The sequence below is a fragment of the Erinaceus europaeus genome, chromosome 9 (genome assembly GCF_950295315.1).
Source record: "Erinaceus europaeus chromosome 9, mEriEur2.1, whole genome shotgun sequence".
NCBI classification, from domain to species: domain Eukaryota; kingdom Metazoa; phylum Chordata; class Mammalia; order Eulipotyphla; family Erinaceidae; genus Erinaceus; species Erinaceus europaeus.
Genome location: NC_080170.1, coordinates 90,789,197 through 90,808,152, shown reverse-complemented (window position 1 = coordinate 90,808,152; position 18,956 = coordinate 90,789,197). Strand labels below are relative to the sequence as shown.

The 18,956-nt window shown below is 41.9% G+C and overlaps 1 protein-coding gene across 2 annotated transcripts; it reads right to left on the bottom strand.

Annotated features, from left to right (window-relative positions):
* Window positions 1-1,252: 1,252 nt before the first annotated feature.
* On the bottom strand, window positions 1,253-18,425 carry GCSAM (germinal center associated signaling and motility). 2 transcript variants are annotated; one of them, XM_060197003.1, is made up of 5 exons: window positions 18,309-18,425; window positions 9,130-9,174; window positions 6,601-6,647; window positions 3,539-3,567; window positions 1,253-2,627 (listed from the first exon to the last, which is right to left on the bottom strand). In XM_060197003.1, the coding sequence occupies exons 1-5, from the start codon at window positions 18,335-18,337 to the stop codon at window positions 2,352-2,354; spliced, it is 426 nt and encodes a 141-aa protein (XP_060052986.1). In that variant the 5' UTR covers window positions 18,338-18,425; the 3' UTR covers window positions 1,253-2,351. The 2 variants fall into 2 exon arrangements, with proteins under 2 accessions (XP_060052986.1, XP_060052987.1); XM_060197004.1 differs by lacking the exon at window positions 18,309-18,425 and adding an exon at window positions 9,625-9,753.
* Between the last annotated feature and the right edge of the window lie 531 nt (window positions 18,426-18,956).

The following is an 18,956-nucleotide window of genomic DNA, read 5'->3' as shown; positions in this document are numbered from 1 at the left end:
GGTTTACAGTATAGTTGTTGACACACAGATACAATCTCTCATCTCTTCATGATAGATGTTCACTAGATATTCCCCCAACCTAACTCCTTTCCACCATAATACACCAGGACCCTAGAGTTCCTTCATCCCGTTCCTGTCCCTCCTTTCCCAGGGTACTTTGCTTTCGTTCAGTACATCACACCCAGTTTCACCTTATATTTTTCTTTACTGTCCTCACTTCTTTTTAAAAAATATTTATTTATTTATTTATTCCCTTTTGTTGCCCTTGTTGTTTTATTGTTGTAGTTATTGTTGTTGCTATTATTGATGTTGTCATTGTTGGGATAGAAATGATAGAGAGAAATGGAAAGAGGAGGGGCTAGCATCGAGAGAGAGAGAGAGAGAGAGAGAGAGAGATGACTAAGCTCCTGGCGGTAAAGCAATACAAATCTTTATTCATGTAAATGCCACAGAGTCAGGTGCTAGCACACCTGGTTAAGCCAAGTGGCATCAACCACAATGGCCAGCGTCAGCCTCCCGGTATGCAAGCCTGCCCTCCTCCAGGTCAGGACACAGAAGAGACAAGACAGCAATGGAAGTGGCTTGACAATACCATACATGGTTAGGAGAGGGGTGGAGAAAGGGGCCAGGAATGGTATGAACCTCCCCAGCAACTGTTGCTAGGGGTTCAACTGGCAGGATTAGCAATACCCTGTGGGGATATAGGAAGGAGACCTTTAGTCATTTGTAAGACAAAGCAGAAGATTGATATGTAGATAATAAAAGGATGGGCTATAGTATCAGGAACGCAGGGTGCTTTGTGATCCCTGCCAATCTCAACCACATCTGCACAATTTCCCAACAACAGAGAGGGGGAGAGAAAGACAAGACACCTGCAGACCTGCTTTACTGCCTGTGAAATGACTCCCCTGTAGGTGGGGAACTGGGGGCTCGAACCAGGATCCTTACACTGGTCCTCACACTTTGCACCATCTGCACTTAACTGCTACGCTACCTCCCAACTCCCTACTGTCCTCACTTCTAAGTTCCACCTATGGATAGTAGAACTGAATGCAACATTTGTCCTTCTCTCTCTCTCTCTTTCTCTCTCTCTCTTTGCCTAAAGTAAGAGTATATAATTTAGTTTATACATCTGCCATATAGTTGAAGCTCTTGTATACTGTATCATAGAAGGACACTGAAATGGAAGTCAAGGAATTAGGCCCTGGATTAAGGTCTGCTTGTCATGTTATGTTGAGTTAATTATCCTTTTTGAGCCAGAAACAGAACAAAAACAAACAAATAAGCAACAACAAAAATGTACCACAAAATAGCGGGATTAAGAAGCTTTTCAAAGGTCTTTCTAATATATCATTATCAGATACTATATATTTATTAAGATTGCTAAGAATAAGTACAAAGTTTAAAATAATTATGTAAGACTTTACTTGAAATTTACTGATTTCACCCCTCCACCAACTAAGTCATGTGGGTCAATTAATCAAAGGAATCAAAGAACACTTCAATAAGCATTCTTTAGAGATCTGGAGGTAAAGCAACACCACAGACCTGAAAGACTATAAGTGAGGGGTAGGGCTCAAGAATGTGTGGGATGAACGGATGATCTTCGGATACACTAAGTATGGTGGGTGACTGTGGAGGAAAGGCAGTTTTTACACACTTTATGAAAAGAGCCTGGGCATAGAAGCAGAATCCTTTGTGAACTAGGAAGCCCTTCCAGAACTGGGTAGAGGATCATATTTCCAAAACCAGTTAGTTCATTTCTCCTTTATATTTATTTAGCTTCCAGGGTAATGATTGGGGCTTGGTGCCAGCTACAAAACCACTGCTCCTGGTGACCAATTTTTTCCATTCTATTTGACAGGGCAGAGAGAGATTAAGAGTGGTGGAGGAACTAGAGAGGGAGAGAGAAAGATGGACATCTGCAGACCTGCTTCTCCACTTGTGAGGTGTCCTTCCAGCAGGTGGGGAGCCAGCCGCTCAAACCTGCATCCTTGTGCTTGCTGTGCTTAATACTATGTGCGCTTATCCAGGGGGTGCCACCGCCCAGTCCCGCTTCACTTCTCCTTTTAAAGAGTCCTTTTCAAGCTGGTTGTTCTTCATGTATGAGATATAAAACGGGAGCTAGGAGGCATTGTGGTTTGTCAACCATGACTTTCAGAGACTCCTCAGGAGGCTACTGTGGGGTGAGGAGCAGGATAAGCTGGAAGTATTTGGACTTTGTGGCCCATACCTTTTTTTAAAAAAAACCCTCCTCCCACCCCCAAAATTTATTTTCTGATTTGAAACAGATGCTGGTCCAAGTGCTTCATTACAAATGAGACTACAGTGTCTCAGAAGAGGGCATACAGTCATGTGACTGTTGCAAGGGAGTGAGACAACATTCTGTTGGGCACAAGAAGTTCATATTCATTATCTGGGGAAGGTGTTCGCTCTGGGGTGGGATTCACATAGAGAAGAGAGTACTCAGTCTCTGGTGCCCCTGACAACTCTTTGGACTTCAGGACTTTGGTGGAAACGTTCTCATAGAATCCCTCAGCATTGTGCCCTGATGATATTTTCCTGGAGACATTGTGATTGATCACAGTGTAGCACAGATCCTCCATGGAACTCTGGTAAGTATGATCCTGAGTGTCAAAGGAGAGCCATCATCAAGACTTGACCTCTTACTATTCTTTTTATACCTTACATCCAAGCAGTCCTCACTCTAGGCAAAGTCAGCCTTTCATTTCCACCTCCCCTCCATTTCTTGGCTACTTTTCTTAAATAACTACCCCTTACTCCAACCACCAACCCAGATAGCCAGAGTGCTCATGCACTCAGACTACTCATTCTACCTACATGTCATCTCTGACCCAGTTCTAGAGTTGGTTCTGATCACCCTTTTTAACTTCCAAAGTTTCAGCACCCTGTGGGAGCCCTAGCCTTATATAACAGAACGATCTGATGACATCTTAAATTAACTGGGTTATGAGGTTTAACTACCCATTCTAGAAGTACTGACATTATTAAAAAAGGGAAACAATTTCAGAGAAGTGCTCATTCCGTGAAATCAAACAAAAAGCGAAGTAGTGAAGTACAGTGGATAGAGCACAGGTTTGAGAGTGAGACTTGGTTTTGAAACAGGCCCTGGTATCTATCTGGTCAGCTGTCTGATTTTGCAATACTATCACCTCATTCCTCATTTGTCTCAGCTATACAAAGTGGGGGGGGGGGCGTAGTAGAATAACAGTGCTAGACTTAAGCTAAGTATTGTGATGATTACATGAGATGATGTGTGAAAATTGCTCAGCCCACTGGCAGATATGAAATGTTCAGTTAATGTTAGTTCCTTTCAATAAATTGTCCAGCAGAAGAGGATGCTGCCCTTCAGTCTTCAATTTTTACACACCTAGTGGTCCCTTGGCTCACAAGCAATAACATTTAAAGCCTTTCTTATCAAGGTCAGAGGGGGCTGGGAGAGTAGCAGGCTTCAGTTAGGGTGTTTGCATTTCTACATTTGTCCTAGAAAAAAAAGTCACAGAAGTGTTCACATTACCTGAATGGGAGCAGATGATGGTTCCTCATCTGGAGAAAGAAAACATACTCAGTGAATTTTAGGTCATTGGAAGATTGAGGAAAGGGGGAAAGGAGCTGAGATATAGGAAACAGGAGAACTAAGAAAGAGCTGTAGATGTGCCTTGTCCTGTTGTCTTGGCCCATAGCATGCCCCTTGGGTGACAGGGACATCTAAGTAAGAAGCAGCCAGTGTGCTTAGGCTGAGAGGCTGAGTGGAGAGGGGCAGATTTGTCTCCCTCTGATTACTGATTTGCCTCTCTTTGGAAAGTGAATAGTACTTTGATATCCTTCTCTTTGCTATCCCCTCACTCTCCTGATTTACACAAAATTCATTGCATGACAACTGGGAAGACAAAAAAGACTCAGAAAAAGCCTCTGTTCTCATGGGACTCACAGGCTAACACAGGAAGGTGACAAAGACTTAAGAGACATCTACAGTACAGAGGACTGCCTCCTTCTCCTCCTCTTCCAGCTTTTCCTCCTTCTTTGCTCTTCCCCCCCCCCATTTCTGCTTCTTCTTTCTTCTTTCTCCTCCTCCTCTACCTTCTCTATCCCTTTTCTCCTCCTTTCTTTCTCCTTCTTTCTTTCTTTCTTTTTTTTTGTTTTGTTTTCTCCCACCAGGGTCATATCTGTGACTCAGTGTGTGAAAGACTCCTGGTAGCTATTGCTTTCCTTCTTGATAGAGGGTGATAAACGTAAAGGGGTAGGGAGATGGAGACAGGACAGACACTACAGCAATGCTCCACCATTCATGAAACTTCCCCCTGCAGGCACTCAAGTGTCATGAGCTGAGGCTCAAACCTTAGTTTCTTCTCACACGGTGACACATGCACTCTACTAGAGGGCCCCTATGCTGCTCTCCTGGCTTTCTTTCCTACTGCTGGTAACAGGGACTAGTGGTAATCTGGATGCTGATACTCAAAGTTTTATAGAACAAGAAGTTCTCAACCTAAAATTCCCATTCCTGAACTTGTTGGTAGATAAAAATAGAAGGAGGCCACTTTTTTTTTTTTTTGAAAACAAGTGTACTTAAAAGTCTGTCACTTCGGGGTTGGGCACTATTACAGTGGATTAAGCGCAGGTGGCACAAAGCACAAGGACCTGAGTAAGAATCCCACACTGAGCCCCAGGCTCCGCACCTGCATTGGAGTCGCTTCACAGGCAGTGAAGCAGGTCTGCAGGTGTCTGTCTTTCTCTCCCCTTCTGTCTTCCCCTCCTCTATCCATTTCTCTCTGTACTATCCAACAACAATGACATCAATAACAACAACAATAATAACTACAACAATAAAACAACAAGAGCAACAAAAGGGAATAAATAAATAAATAAATATTTTTTAAAAATCTGTCACTCAGTAAAGAGGCAAATGGACACACTTGCGACTTTGCAAAACAGACCAGTTTAGTAAGCCAACATTGAGTTTTCACATGGATGTCTCATGATGCCACAAGGAAGCAAAAACACTCGTGCAGAGATTTTTATTATACTTATGGACTTATGCTGTCTTAGTGCAGACATTTTGGACTCTCTATAGATCCTTAAATTTGTCTAGAACTTTCCTGTTTAGTTCTACAAGATGAAGAGCTGTGAGTTCTAGCCATAGAGGTTTTTATTTCTATTGACTGCTCCAATGAAATTGGGGTTTCCTGGGGCCCACAATTCACCTGAGTGAACTGGCTAGGGGTGGGAAAGCAGCATTATTGATTATACAACTTATTAGGTTAGGGTTTGTTGTTGTTCATTGTGAATGAAATAGCTCTTCTCTTGAAAACTAAGAAGCTAAGAAGGCAAAATTACTTTTTCTTCTTTGGAAAAATGCAACGATCAGTTTTCAGTCCTATAGTCTCTATTTCAGGAAATTCTATCTAGCAATTTTTGCTCAATTCTTCTATCTCCTTAAAGTTAGCCTGTCTCTTTCATCCAAGACCATTGTATCATGCTCATTGTATGTGGCTTCTAACATCTGTGCTTGCCTCTCCCTGCTCCAACTCATTCTCTGCCCAACAACTTGGCTGATAGCTTTAACACAAATGTGATCATACTATTACTGGGGATCCCCTTCTGGAGATCTTTTATATTTTTACTCTCCCATGAAAAATTCACAAATCTATTGAGAGAAAATTTGTTAAGAAAGGTGGGCATAACTTATAAAAAAGGTAAGGAAATTAAAGCAAGAGAGTTTAAACACTTCCAAAGGGAAGTAAGAAGTCTTCAGAGAGAAGAAAAAGGCCAGGGGGAGTAGATAGCATAATGGTTATGCAAAGAGATTCAATTGCCTGAGGCCCAGATGTCCCAGGTTCTATCCCCCACACCACCATAAGCCAGAGATGATCAGTGCTCTGGAAAAAGAAAGAAAAGAACCATAGTCAAGGGCTTCATATTTTCCTTGGGCCCCTCTTTCCCATTGGCTGTGATTTGTCACTTCTTATTTGTGTGGGCTGGTTTAGACCTTTTGACTGTTCCAACCATTTAAGTGAAGGTGAATGACATTTCCATCTACTTGTAGTGAGTCAGAGCTCTCAAGTGTCTAGCCACAAGCTTCCAGTTGTGGGGTCGTAGGTTCCCACATGAGCTCTCATCTGCTGAGTACGTGCCTTAGGCTCATGTCTTCCCTTCTATCAGCCTAAGAAATGTTTTCTCTAACAAAGCCTGTTCCTTTATCACAACTCTTTAGAACGTCAAATTTCTCTCAAGACAAAAAAGCCTTAGCCCTGAACTTGACCACACGGCTCAGATTCTCCTTTGCGCTCTCTCTCTGTCCATGCTGGCCTCCTTGCAGTTTCTTTCAGATGTCTCATGCCTACACCTTCAACATTTGTTTCCAGTTAATTCTCTCATCTTGAAACTTCGAGGATTCACTGAGGTGAATGGAAATGGATGAGTTCATAGTCAAGTGGAGAAAACAAGACACATAATTAGAAAAGTGGCTACAGATGTTATACACATTGTATCAGAAATATGCAAAAGGCGTTTAGGAGTGTAGTGCAAGGGTAGTTTTGAAACTTTATAAAAGGTGAAAATTATGCAGGAGCAGTGACGTACTTTCCGTTTGAGAACTGTGCTTTGTTTTAAAAATATGCACTTTTTTCCTGTAAAAGAAAGAAATTGATTGTTCAATATTCAGAAACTCACAAAGGAAATTACACTTGTCTAGAAGAAACTTCTTTTTTTAGATTTTACTTACTTATTATTTATTTATTTATTTGTTTAAATATTTATTTATTCATTCCCTTTTGTTGCCCTTGTTGTTTTATTGTTGTAGTTATTATTGATGTCGTTGTTGGATAGGACAGAGAGAAATGGGGAGAGGAGGGGAAGACAGAGAGGGGGAGAGAAAGATAGACACCTGCAGACCTGCTTCACTGCTTGTGAAGTGACTCCCCTGCAGGTGGGGAGCCAGGGGCTCGAACCAGGATCCTTAGGCCGGTCCTTGTGCTTTGCGCCACCCTGCACTTAACCCGCTGCGCTACTGCCTGACTCCCTTTACTTACTTATTAATGAGAAAGATAAGAGGAGAGAGAGTAAGAACCTGACATCACTCTGGTACATGTGCTGCCAGGGATTGAAATTGTGACCTCAAACTCGAGAGTCCAATGCCTTATACACTACACCATCTTCTAAACTACACACACACACACACACACACACATCATTTTAAAAGATTTAGTTTGGGGGCCGGTGGTGGTGCACCCTGTTAAGAGCACATATTACCATGTGCAAAGACCATGGTGCTCCACGAGTGGTGAAGCATGTCTGCTGGTGTCTATCTCTCTTCCTCTCTATTTCCCCTCCCTTTTCAAATTTCCTCTGTTCTGTCCTATCAAGTATAACAGGAAAAAAACAAAAGCTTTATTTTGTGTGTGAGAAAGGCATAGATGTGGGGGCGGGCAGAGAGAGAGAGAGAGATCACAAAATATGAGAGTTCTGTTATGTTCCAGTATATAGTGATGTAGTGGTGGGGATTGCACATGGGGATTCTAGGGGCTCAGGCATGCAAGTCTGGTGCACTCCCACTTCACATCTCCTACTCCTTAAAAACTTATGTTTAAGGTTACTAATATTTATAGATGTCTTTTAGTAGCTTCTTTAGTACAGAGAAATAAAAGAGCAGGAAAGAAGAAAAATGAAAGTTGACACCAAGTAGAAATGTAATAAATTGGCTTATCTCACTTACCCTCATTAGTTTAAGCTCCATTCAAGATGAGGTGAAGGAGATAACCGTATTATTTTTAACCGTGGAGTTAGCCACTCAAAATCAGAAGAATAAATACTGGACCATCTCACTCAGGTGGAATTTAAGAAATAAGGACAGAGAGGGAAAACTCAAAGTGAAACTTGGACTTTTTTGGTGCACCAAAGAAAATGACTTTGAGGGGCCAGGTGGTGGCACACCTGGTTAAGTGCATACATTACAGTGCGCAAAAGCCCAGATTCAAGCCCCTGGCCCCCATTTGTAGGGGGTCAAGCTTCATGAGCGATGAAGCAGGCCTCAGGTGTCTGTCTCTTTTCCTCTTTCAAACTCTTCCTTTCCTCTCAATTTCTTGCTGTCCTTATCCAATAACACATAAAGAAAAGAAAAGAAAAAAACGGAAAAAAAATAAAAAGAAAATCACTCTGAGGAAGGGGTTTGTGGAAGATTTGGGATTCTTGTGCATGATGGCAGAAAAGGATCTAAGTTGAAGGTGAGAGTGTTTTGCAGATAACTATTAACTTATCATGGGGAAATGAGCAATTATTCTCATGTCAACAACTGTACTGTAATCCATTAACTCCCCCAAATTTAAATATATACACACATAGACACACACACACACACACACACACACACACACACACACACACACATACACTTTCTCCCATCCTCCCATTTCTCTCCACACTTTCTCCCATCCTCCCATTTCTCTCCGTCCTCCCATTATATCTAATAAAATGATACTTTCCTTTATATCATATGAACTAAGGAGTGAATCATGGTTATTTCTAATCTCATCTCCAATCTCCTAACAAATAAGAAACTATGAAAAGAAACAAAAGCTTCCCATATCAGTACAGAGACAGCTACACTGTTTATCTGACTGCCCAGAAAAACACAATATAGATATAACAGAAGCCTCAGGAGGCAGACAACCTCTTCTCTGCTTACATAACCTGGTTAAAGTCATTATTCATCACTTCATAACTGTCACTTTTAGCAGATATTTCAAAGTTTCCCCAGTTTGGACTAGGAGTTATAGGATTACCCTGCTGGCTACCAGTTCTCTGTATAATGGACAGAAATGTGTTGCTTCTGCTCAGGGAGAGCCTGGAATTTTCAGTGTGACTGAGGAGTGGCCACTTTCAGTTTTGCTTGTGTAGCTGTCCCTTTGGAGGAGCACATCCCACATTGTTCCTGTTTCTCACCAAACTTGAGGTGTCACTTCTCTGATGAGGACTGTGTCTGGGCTTGTGATAGCTTTCTCTGTGACCACAGATGGCGGGGGGGGGGGGGGGGGGGTAGAGGTAGCTTACACAAAACACCACATTGAAACCACGCTTGGGGAAAACAACTTCTAAAAATAATTCTCTGCTCACCAAGGAAGGCAGGCACACCTTTCATCCATGTGGTGATCCCAGCATCTAAAACACCCAAGAGATGGACACAAATCACAAAGGATTGTTTCAGCAGTTTTGTTCTCTGTGCTACTTCTGTGCAAACCTTTTTGTTTGCCCAAACAAGTGTTTATTCTATATGAAGTGGGTGTGTCTATTGAAGTAGATTGCCTTTAGCTACTAGAATTTTTACTGAAACTTTAAATACAAATATGATACTAACAATTCCTAATCAGGAAATGAACTTTTTACTATTTCCCTACCTCCCCTCCCCTCGAAAAGTGGAGTGATGCTGTTCCTTTCTAATAGTCGGTCTTATGTGACAAACAATACAGGAGTTGTTCTAGAAAATGAACATACAAGTATGTGAAAGTTTTAGAAATTTCTTCCAGCTACAGATTAGGCTATATTTATATAAAATTACACTGCGTTCTGAATTTCTCCTTATGCCATTACTACAATTTCCTGCTTACCTACCAACCTCCTAGAGTACTCCAGGAACTTCACTCTGGTCAGGTTTAGTTGCCTTGTTCATCATATGTCTCATATTCACACCAGGGTGTCTTGCACACAGTAATTCTATTTTCAATAAATATTTTATAAATGTTTGATCGTCAAAGAACAGAGAAACTCACTGATTCAAGGGATCACCAAACTATTCCTTGACCTCTAAGTACAACAAAAATAAATAGTGCTTTACTTATTTATGACTCACAGACTCTCTCTTTTCTGACCTCCAGGGTTGTCACTGGGGCTCCATGGCTGCTCTGCTCTATGAATCCATTGCTCCTGGCAGCCATTTTTTGTTGCTGTTGATATAACAGAGAGAAATTAACAGAGGAGGGGAAGATTGAGAGGGGGAGAGAAAGAGAGACACCTACAGACCTGCTTCACTGCTTATGAAGCAGTCACCCCTGCAGGTTCCAGTGGGGGGGTGGGGGGCTGGAACCAGGATCCTTGAGCTGGCCCTTGCATTTCATACTATGTGCACTCAATCCGGTGCACCATAATCTCTCAAGAGGCAAAAGTCAAACTATTGTTGGAATCTTTAAAAATTTAGGCACTATCAGCTACCTATAAGATTGACTGTGAAAGCCTCCCTTAAGTAGTATGTGAACCAGTAACCTTGATGTAGAAATATTTAGAAAACACAGGCAAAATTATTCCCTTCAGTGAACTTCCCCAGGGAGTTTCCTCCAGAAAGGGCAGTGGAGGAAAGGCTGCTGCACAAAACCTTGACCTCTGGCAATCACTGTGACTGTGTTCTGAGAGACTCTAGGAACCAAGAACCATTAGTCTTAGGCATCTGCAAGGCATGGTTACACTTTTTCTTTTTTAAATATACATTCAGGATTTTGAAAATTATTTGTGAATCAGAAGGAAATTATTGAGGCATTAGTATTAAGAAATCAGATTCAGAGCTGGAGACAAAGTGTAATGATTGTGAACAAAGACATTATGCCTGAGGCTCTAAAGTCCCAGATTCAATCCTCATCGCTGAGCATATTCCAGAGCTGAGCAGTGATCTGTTAAAATAAAATAAAGAAAGAAAAAGGAAAAGAAACCAGGCCCATTAAGGAAATACGGTAACGAAACAAACAGAAATAGCTGCTTTTCTATTACTAGGTCAATATCTTTGGGTTTCTTGAGTGACAATTTCTTATTTTATAAGTGAGAATATATATACTGCTTACATGGATTTTTAAGAATCAATAAAGTTAAATGGTAAAAACAAGTGTAAAAAACAAAGTGTAAACTAACACAAAAACCAAGTGTAAACTAACAATTTCACTCACTTAACTATTCTGAAGTATAGTCTTTCATTTCACTGGATGTTTGGATTTGGTTTGTGTTCAAAAGCCTCTGTAAAGGAGACCAGATGAATCTCTATGGCAATAGGCCACAAGCTAACAATTCCAAGTTTCTGTCTCTACACAAATTCTCTGATTCCCCTGTCTATCTAGTATCTCCCTTGCCATAATATCCATTCTCTCTCTCTCATCCTTTGTATTATATATTTTAGTATATATTAATTGATATCTTTCAAAATACATTTTCTTTGACTTATACTGGGTGAATGCACCTCATCACAGGAATCTCTGGACCCCTACTTCTTAACACAGATCTTGGTACAGTTTCAGTGGCTGCTATTTGATTAACACTCTTTGAACACTTCCTTGTGAAACCAAGGGGAAAGTACACACAGTTCCACCTTTGCCATCACTTTGGGATTCCGGGGTCCTATGTTGCTAGCTCCATATTATAATAATTCCATGAAACTCAAAATATTTGGTCAGAAAGGACTGATGAGAAAGCCTTAGTTTAACGGCATCAGAGTAATCGCAAGTGTCTCTGAAGGTTAGAGTTTCAAATGAAATGGTCAGAAATTCATTAAAATAGTAACTTTAGAATCTATGAAAAACATGATGGTTATCTGAGGGAAAGAAGTGGGGGTGGTGGTGAAGGGAATGAGAAAAGAGAGTCATTGTGATAGAGTGATGGCACTAAACTTTCGTGGTGGGTGTGGTGAAACTTGTCTAGATATATTGGCTTGAAGCTGTACTCCTGAAATCTGACAATGTTGCAAACTAATGGTAAATCATAATTTGATTAAATAAAAATGAAATGGCCATGATGAAGCTTACAGAAATACTTGAGACAGATAAACATAGAATGTAAGATAACTCTTCTCCCCAAAGATTCAAAGTGATTTTGTTTTTTTGGTGGTAAAGTGTGTAAATTCCAGGACCTAACTGACTTTATTCTTCCCGGGCAAAAGCTCAGGGACATTTTGATGAAATGGATTTCACATGACTTTGCTATGCATGACGTTTTGATTTTCTGGACTCCAGGATATCTCTTGAGTACCCTGCTGCCCCTAATACTCAACACATCAGCTATGAGCTGAGTCTTTCCTGGATAGTCTTCCCTTCTCACTTACTAGGTTTTCCAACTTGCCTAATCTCTGCTATATGTGAGTAACTCCAGAATCACATTGGTTTCCTTCTTCTTGTTCTCATAGTTATTAACACACCCTCCTAAAGGGTAAGCCACACTCTATCTTTGATCAAGTGTTTTCTCCATCATCACAGCAACCATCCACCGATGTCCTCCAGAACTATCAGAGGCAACCAGTTCTAAGTCATTTGTTCCTACATGCCTGAGAATCCTCTTGGCAATCATGAGATTGTGTACAGAGTCTCTTCTATTTGGCTGAGTTTTAGGGACTGTAGCTGGGAATAGGGAAGGTTACTATCCTGGCTTCATGTAAATCACCAAAATATGATTTCTTTTCCACAGAAAGCACCAAGGCAAAGAAAATTAAATGAAAGGGGGAAGAAAGGACTAAATAAAGAAAATTAATCGTTTTTTTTTTTTTGGGGGGGGTGCTGGCACTCGCATGGAGTGGCTCCAACCGGGGGAGGGGTGTTGTTAAAATTTCCAGAGGCTCTTGCCGGGCCGGGCTGGCTTCACGGTGGTGAACAGAGACGCGGAGACAACGGCTGGGCAGGGCAGCTGTATTTCTTTATTCAGGAACAACGATTCACAAACTAAGACAAACTAATCACCAAACAGAACTCTGCTGTCTCTTTGCGGCGGCGCAAGCACTCTTTCTTTTACTCTGGAACTCAGGAACCCTCTCCCTTACTCTCGAACTCAGAAACTCTCGCACTCTCCCACTCTCGAACTCCGGAACTCAGGAACTCTGTCACTGGGGAACTCAGGAACTCTCGGACTCCGGAACCCTCTCCCAGGGTCCCTTGGGGCGGGGCCAAGCAGGCCCGCGAAATTAACAGGACTCATCCAATTCTCTTGGAGGGGGAGGGCTAGAACAAGCCAATGTAAAGCATACGACAATTCCCCCTTTTCTTTTTAACTAAATGACTATAGTATCAAGGGTGTGGGGTGAACAGAAACATATATAACCAAAACCAGCATGTTGCCAAGGGAAGGCCTGAGGGGGCCATATCTGAAAAAAAAAACATTTCTTGCCTCTGGGGGGCTACTTGCCTGGACGGGCATTTGCATGGGGGCGGGGAACGGCCTAGGGTCCCAAAGGCAGCTGGCTGCAACTTACTTACTATGAAACAAAACTTGTTATTAGCATATCTACTGCACGATCTAACATTTCTAATAGAGAAGGAATTTGAGACTTTTACATATCAACAACGTCTTTTAACCTTTTGTAACACCCATTCAAGATGGAGACACACCCTAGGTGTGGGCCGGAGAGGAAACCTCAGGCATGAGAATAATTAGCATAGCCATTGTGCGATCTACCATTTCTAATAGAGAAGGTAGTGTTTTACATATCAACAAGTCTATTTAACCTTTTGTTTAGACCAACTTAGTTGAAATATATTGATTGTTAACTAATTTTTACCTCAGACTTTAAATGTAAGTTAATTTTTATCTTTATGAGAATTACGTTGAAAACCTTTTTCATTTATCTTTGACTAGTAAGAATTTAGCCTTAAAGCTACTGTTTACCAAACTTTAAACATACACATAAACATAGTCATTAATACACGAGGAGAGAAACCTTTGTTACGAAGACATGTCATTTTAAACACGAATTTAAATCTATATTGTCTTAGTTGTTGGGGGGGGGTTCACCATCCGGAGGTGGCTTCCCGCACAGCTCCACTTCTAGGAATTGCAGGTTGCGATCTCTGCACAAATCTCTGCGTACTCCAGCTTGTCTGTCTTCAGACCGGACCGGCGGCTGGAGATCTCGTGTGCCCAGTTTTGGCAGGGAGCCCGGGAGTCCGGGAGGCCCGGGATGGTTCCAGAATTCATAGAAAGAGGGCAGGCAGGCCATCTTTGTAGAAGGCGTGAGCCTAGGTGCCCAGGGGTGACGGCCATGATAGAACGCCGCGGCCCTGCCCCATGGCCCTGCCATGTCTGCTGCCCTGTTCGCAGTGGCCGAGCAGCGTGGAGGGATCACGCGTCCAGTGCCCTGCGCCACGCGGTGGAGAGCCGGCTCCTGTGGGCTGGCCTCAGGCTCTTGCATGTTGGCCTCGGGCTCCACCATGTTGGCCTCAGGCTCCAGCATGTTGGCATCGGGCTCCAGCATGTTGGCCTCAGGCTCCAGCATGTTGGCATCGGGCTCCAGCATGTTGGCATCGGGCTCTAGCGTGCTGGCATCGGGCTCTTGCATGGTGGCGTAGGCCTCCTGCGGGCTGCGGGGCTGCGGGGCTGCGGGCGCAGTGCGCGGGGTTGTCTGGGCGCAGCCGGCTGGCTGGCTGTTTGACCAGGTGGAAACAGCAGCTCCGCGCCTCGCCTCCCGCCCGCTGGCTCTTCCCGCTGGCTGTTCTGAGTTCGCCCGAGCGAGTGGAAACCACAGAGTGGTCCAGAGATAAATGTTCCGGAAACAGCAAAACAGTCTCGTGAAGAAAGAGCAGAGGCCTTTGGAGATCTCTTCACAAGCAGAAGAGAAGGCCATCGTACATAGGTAGCCAAATTGTCTTTACTTATCTGAGAGATGCGCAGGTCAGGTCCACGTGGGCGCCATTTGTTGTTAAAATTTCCGGGGCTCTTGCCGGGCCGGGCTGGCTTCACGGTGGTGAACAGAGACGCGGAGACAACGGCTGGGCAGGGCAGCTGTATTTCTTTATTCAGGAACAACGATTCACAAACTAAGACAAACTAATCACCAAACAGAACTCTGCTGTCTCTTTGCGGCGGCGCAAGCACTCTTTCTTTTACTCTGGAACTCAGGAACCCTCTCCCTTACTCTCGAACTCAGAAACTCTCGCACTCTCCCACTCTCGAACTCCGGAACTCAGGAACTCTGTCACTGGGGAACTCAGGAACTCTCGGACTCCGGAACCCTCTCCCAGGGTCCCTTGGGGCGGGGCCAAGCAGGCCCGCGAAATTAACAGGACTCATCCAATTCTCTTGGAGGGGGAGGGCTAGAACAAGCCAATGTAAAGCATACGACAGAGGGGTAAGCCTCCTACCCTTTCTAACCAGCTCTAGTGGCTGCATGAATTAGAAAGAGGCATTGGGAGGCATTCTGGTATGAACATCTGTTTATTTGAAGATGGGTACAGGCCTTTATACTGAGTTAAACAGAGAACATTTTTCACATATGTTAGAAATTGCAGGTTTCTTAAAGGTCAGCCTGCCCCCATGCTAGGGGGTTGGTATGATAAGAATTGATGAGATACATAAAGGTCAAGACAATTAGTTTCCATGATGCAGGCAAGTTAATTATCCAAAGGTATTTGAGAGAAGCATAGGGGTTAAACCAGTAAAGTGAGGTAGAGAAGAAGAAAAACAAAAATTGATATAAATCACAGATATCAAAGGGCATGAGGAAATAGAATATGGGGTCTTACTGCCTGGTGCTGGCAGCGGTGTATGATAGAGTGTGTTCTCCTATATGATCAAAAGGTGAAGTTATAGTGGATGTGTGAACTTTGAATGAACCCTCAAGCAGGCAGCCATTTGGCCTGATAGCAGGGGGGGAACTAAGTGTGAGAGGCTTGTAGGCTTTCTGTGAGCTTGAGAGACAAACAAGGAGAAACTGAGTCTGGGAGACCTTTCCCCCTTGGCTCATCTCTATAAGGAAAGAGGCTAACAAGTTGGATGTCTTTCCAGACCTCCATCCAAGGATGGGAGAGCTTCCCTAAGCTCTACCAAGCTTTCGCATAGTCTCATAGAGGGGTTCTTTTTTTTTCCTTTTTGTAGGGAGGGGTGTTTCAGATAGAACACTTTTCATTTCTGAAAGTTGGGGGGGGGGGTAGGGAGAAAAAGAAAATCACAACTGAACACAACTTATAACATCTTTGCTACTTAATATATGCATGCACTATATACTGCTTTAACACACATATGCCTATTACGTATACTTAGCTACATATATGTACAGCATATATACTATATATATATGATTTGCTGAATGCATATGACATATGTCTTGTGTGTTATACTACTTTTAACCCCAGAATAAACCCCCTATTTAGACATTATTTTATTTATTGTTGAATTTACTGAATTTGTTGAATTTACTTGAAAAAGTAAATTCCTGTCTGAGAACAAACAACCAGTAAGTGGAAAAGGCTGGATTCACTTCTGTTGTACTCCTTTAAGACTCTGCATTTCTCTCATTAAGGAGTAGATGCCATTCTACCCTTCAGAGAGAATTTCCTCAGCTCTTATAATACATTTAATCTAGAGAGGCATGGTGGAGGTCTGTTGCTTGATTGACAACTGGGTGATAGAGGTTAAATTGAAAATTAGAGCCAACTAAATATAAGTCTTTTGAATATATTGAGGGAGACATTTAAAATCCACATGGAGATGAAGATGCTCAACCAATTAAAAAGTATTTGGAAAAATATGTTTATTTTTTACACTAAAATTTGACTCTTTTAAATTGAAAAACAAGATCAGAAGAGAAAACACAAGTAGAACTGGAACTGGAATTGGTATATTGCACCATAAAAGACTCTGGGGTGGGTGGGGAATACAGGTCCAAAAAGGATGACAGAGGACATAGTGGGGGTTGTATTGTTATATGGGAAACTGGGAAATTTTATGCATGTACAAACTATTGTATTTACTGTTGAATGTAAAACATTAACTCCCCAATAATGAAATAAAATTTTTTTTGACTCTTTGGGACAAAATGTAATACAGTAAATTCATAAAAACTCATACTGGCATTTGTCTAATGTAATAGATAAGATATAAGAAGGGAAAGTATAAAACACACAAATTAGAAGACATTTTGGCAACATCTATGAGAAAGGGTTAATTTTTTTACGGTATAGATAACCTTCATAACCAATAACACAAACATGACTAAATTCCCAAACAAAAGTAGGCAAATGACACTGCAGGGTCTTCACAGGTGAAGAAAGGCAACTGGGTGATGTGGATATTAAAATAAACATAATTCTATAACTATGACCTATAAGTTTATTTTACTGTTTATATTTTATCTATTTTCCACCTTTTGCATCTTAACTGTATTAATGTTAGAATCTTTCAACCCACACCAAAGTTCTCAAAGCCAAAATTATAATCACTACTTTCTCAGTCATGTCATATCATATCTGCACCTTTTTTTAGTAAAGTTATTTTAAAATTTTCAGTCATTCACCCAGCTTTTATTAAATGCTTAGTATATGCCGGAAGGGAGAATTTAGAGAGTAAGAAACAATTTCTACATTTCAGGGGCTCCTACCTTGACATAAACATATGGACTTATAATTTTCTAGGAGAATACTAGACAAGTATTTAACTACTAGACAAGTATTTGCAAGTAAAAGGAAGAATTCTGGGACAACCCTGATTACCAAGAAGGGCAGGGACATTCCACAGCATTGCCAGGTTTTCTGCAGGTGACATTTTGGTTCCTAGTTCCTGGTGCCATGAACTAAGACCTGGGACACTGATCATAGTCTTGCAAAGATCCCCAAGCTAGCTTATTCTTTCTCCATAGGCAACCTCACTTTTATAGAAGGGATTCCCTTGTTTGGGTGTTATCAAATCCTGTAAATTGTTTGCTTCAATATTATTGAATAGGATGGTCCAAGAAAATGAAATTTAATTATTGAAATCAGCCCAATGGTGTGTTAAACACTATACTAGCATCACACACATTAGGAAGCTTGGTATTTTTTGCTTGCTTATTTGTTTATTATTTTTAATCAGAACATTGCTCACCTCTAGCTTTTGGTGATGCCAAAAAGTTCTATTTCTGGAATCCCAGAGTACCATGCATGGTGTTTGTATAACAATTGCGTTGGCTTCCTGGCTTTGCTCTTTATTTCTAATTCAAATAGTGAGTGGAAGGGTGATAGTGTCTTTGAGCTTCCTGTGGACAATTAAGGACTCATAGGAGTCTCCCAGACCTCAGAGAGCTGTTACATATCTAATGATAGCAGTGGTCTGCTAGCTGGACCTTTTTTTGTTAAAGTCTTTCTTTCTGCCTCTTAGTGGCTCTCCACCAACTGCAAACTGAGATTCTGAGGAGCAAGTCAAATCTACATGGAACTGAACTTAATACTTGCCATATAGTAGAAAATTTATACCTGTCAGATTTTTACTAACTCTACCCTTTTCTTCACTCCCTGAAGCACACCTTTCTTTATTTCTGCTTTTCTGTGACCCATCCCCCAGTTTCTCCATAGGGAATCTGAACTCACTTGTTTCCTTGCAGGATAGAGTTTCCCATCTCCTCCTTTTTCTTGTGGTCTTCCGTCAGGCTGTCTCGTGCTGCAACACAGTAGCTTCAGACTGAGGCAGGGTTGCTTCTGGTGAAAGAAGAAGAGTATCTCTCTGTGGTGGGGAGGAGCTTTAGGGGCAAGAAAGTCAGAGGTGCACAATGTCCAACTTCCTAAAACACTAGAACCTGAAAGCACTGGTCTATTGGCCTCAGTCAGAAGTCAGTGAATGCTTTGTGTTCCTGGGGGGAAGCCCTTGTCTGCAGTTATGAATATGTCATGGGGTTTTTCCTTTCAGGTACGTCAATTATTTAAGCTGTTTTATGTTCTTTGGAACATTGGAGGAGGCACTTCATTTTTAATTAAGATAAGGTCAAATAAATGAGTGAAGTCACAGAACAGTAGACAATGTTAGCATAGCATATATCTGACAAAAAGGCTTGTTCAGAATGTATGTGGTCCTGCTCTCCACCTTCAGGAAGGACTCTTTGTGAGGGGTGAAACAGGTCTTCAGATGTCTTTTTTTTGCCTCCAGGGTTATAGCTGGGGCTCCACGCTGACACTACGAATCCAGTGCTCTTGGCAGATAGTTTTCATTTATTTATTTTATTAGCTAGAATAGAGAGAAAT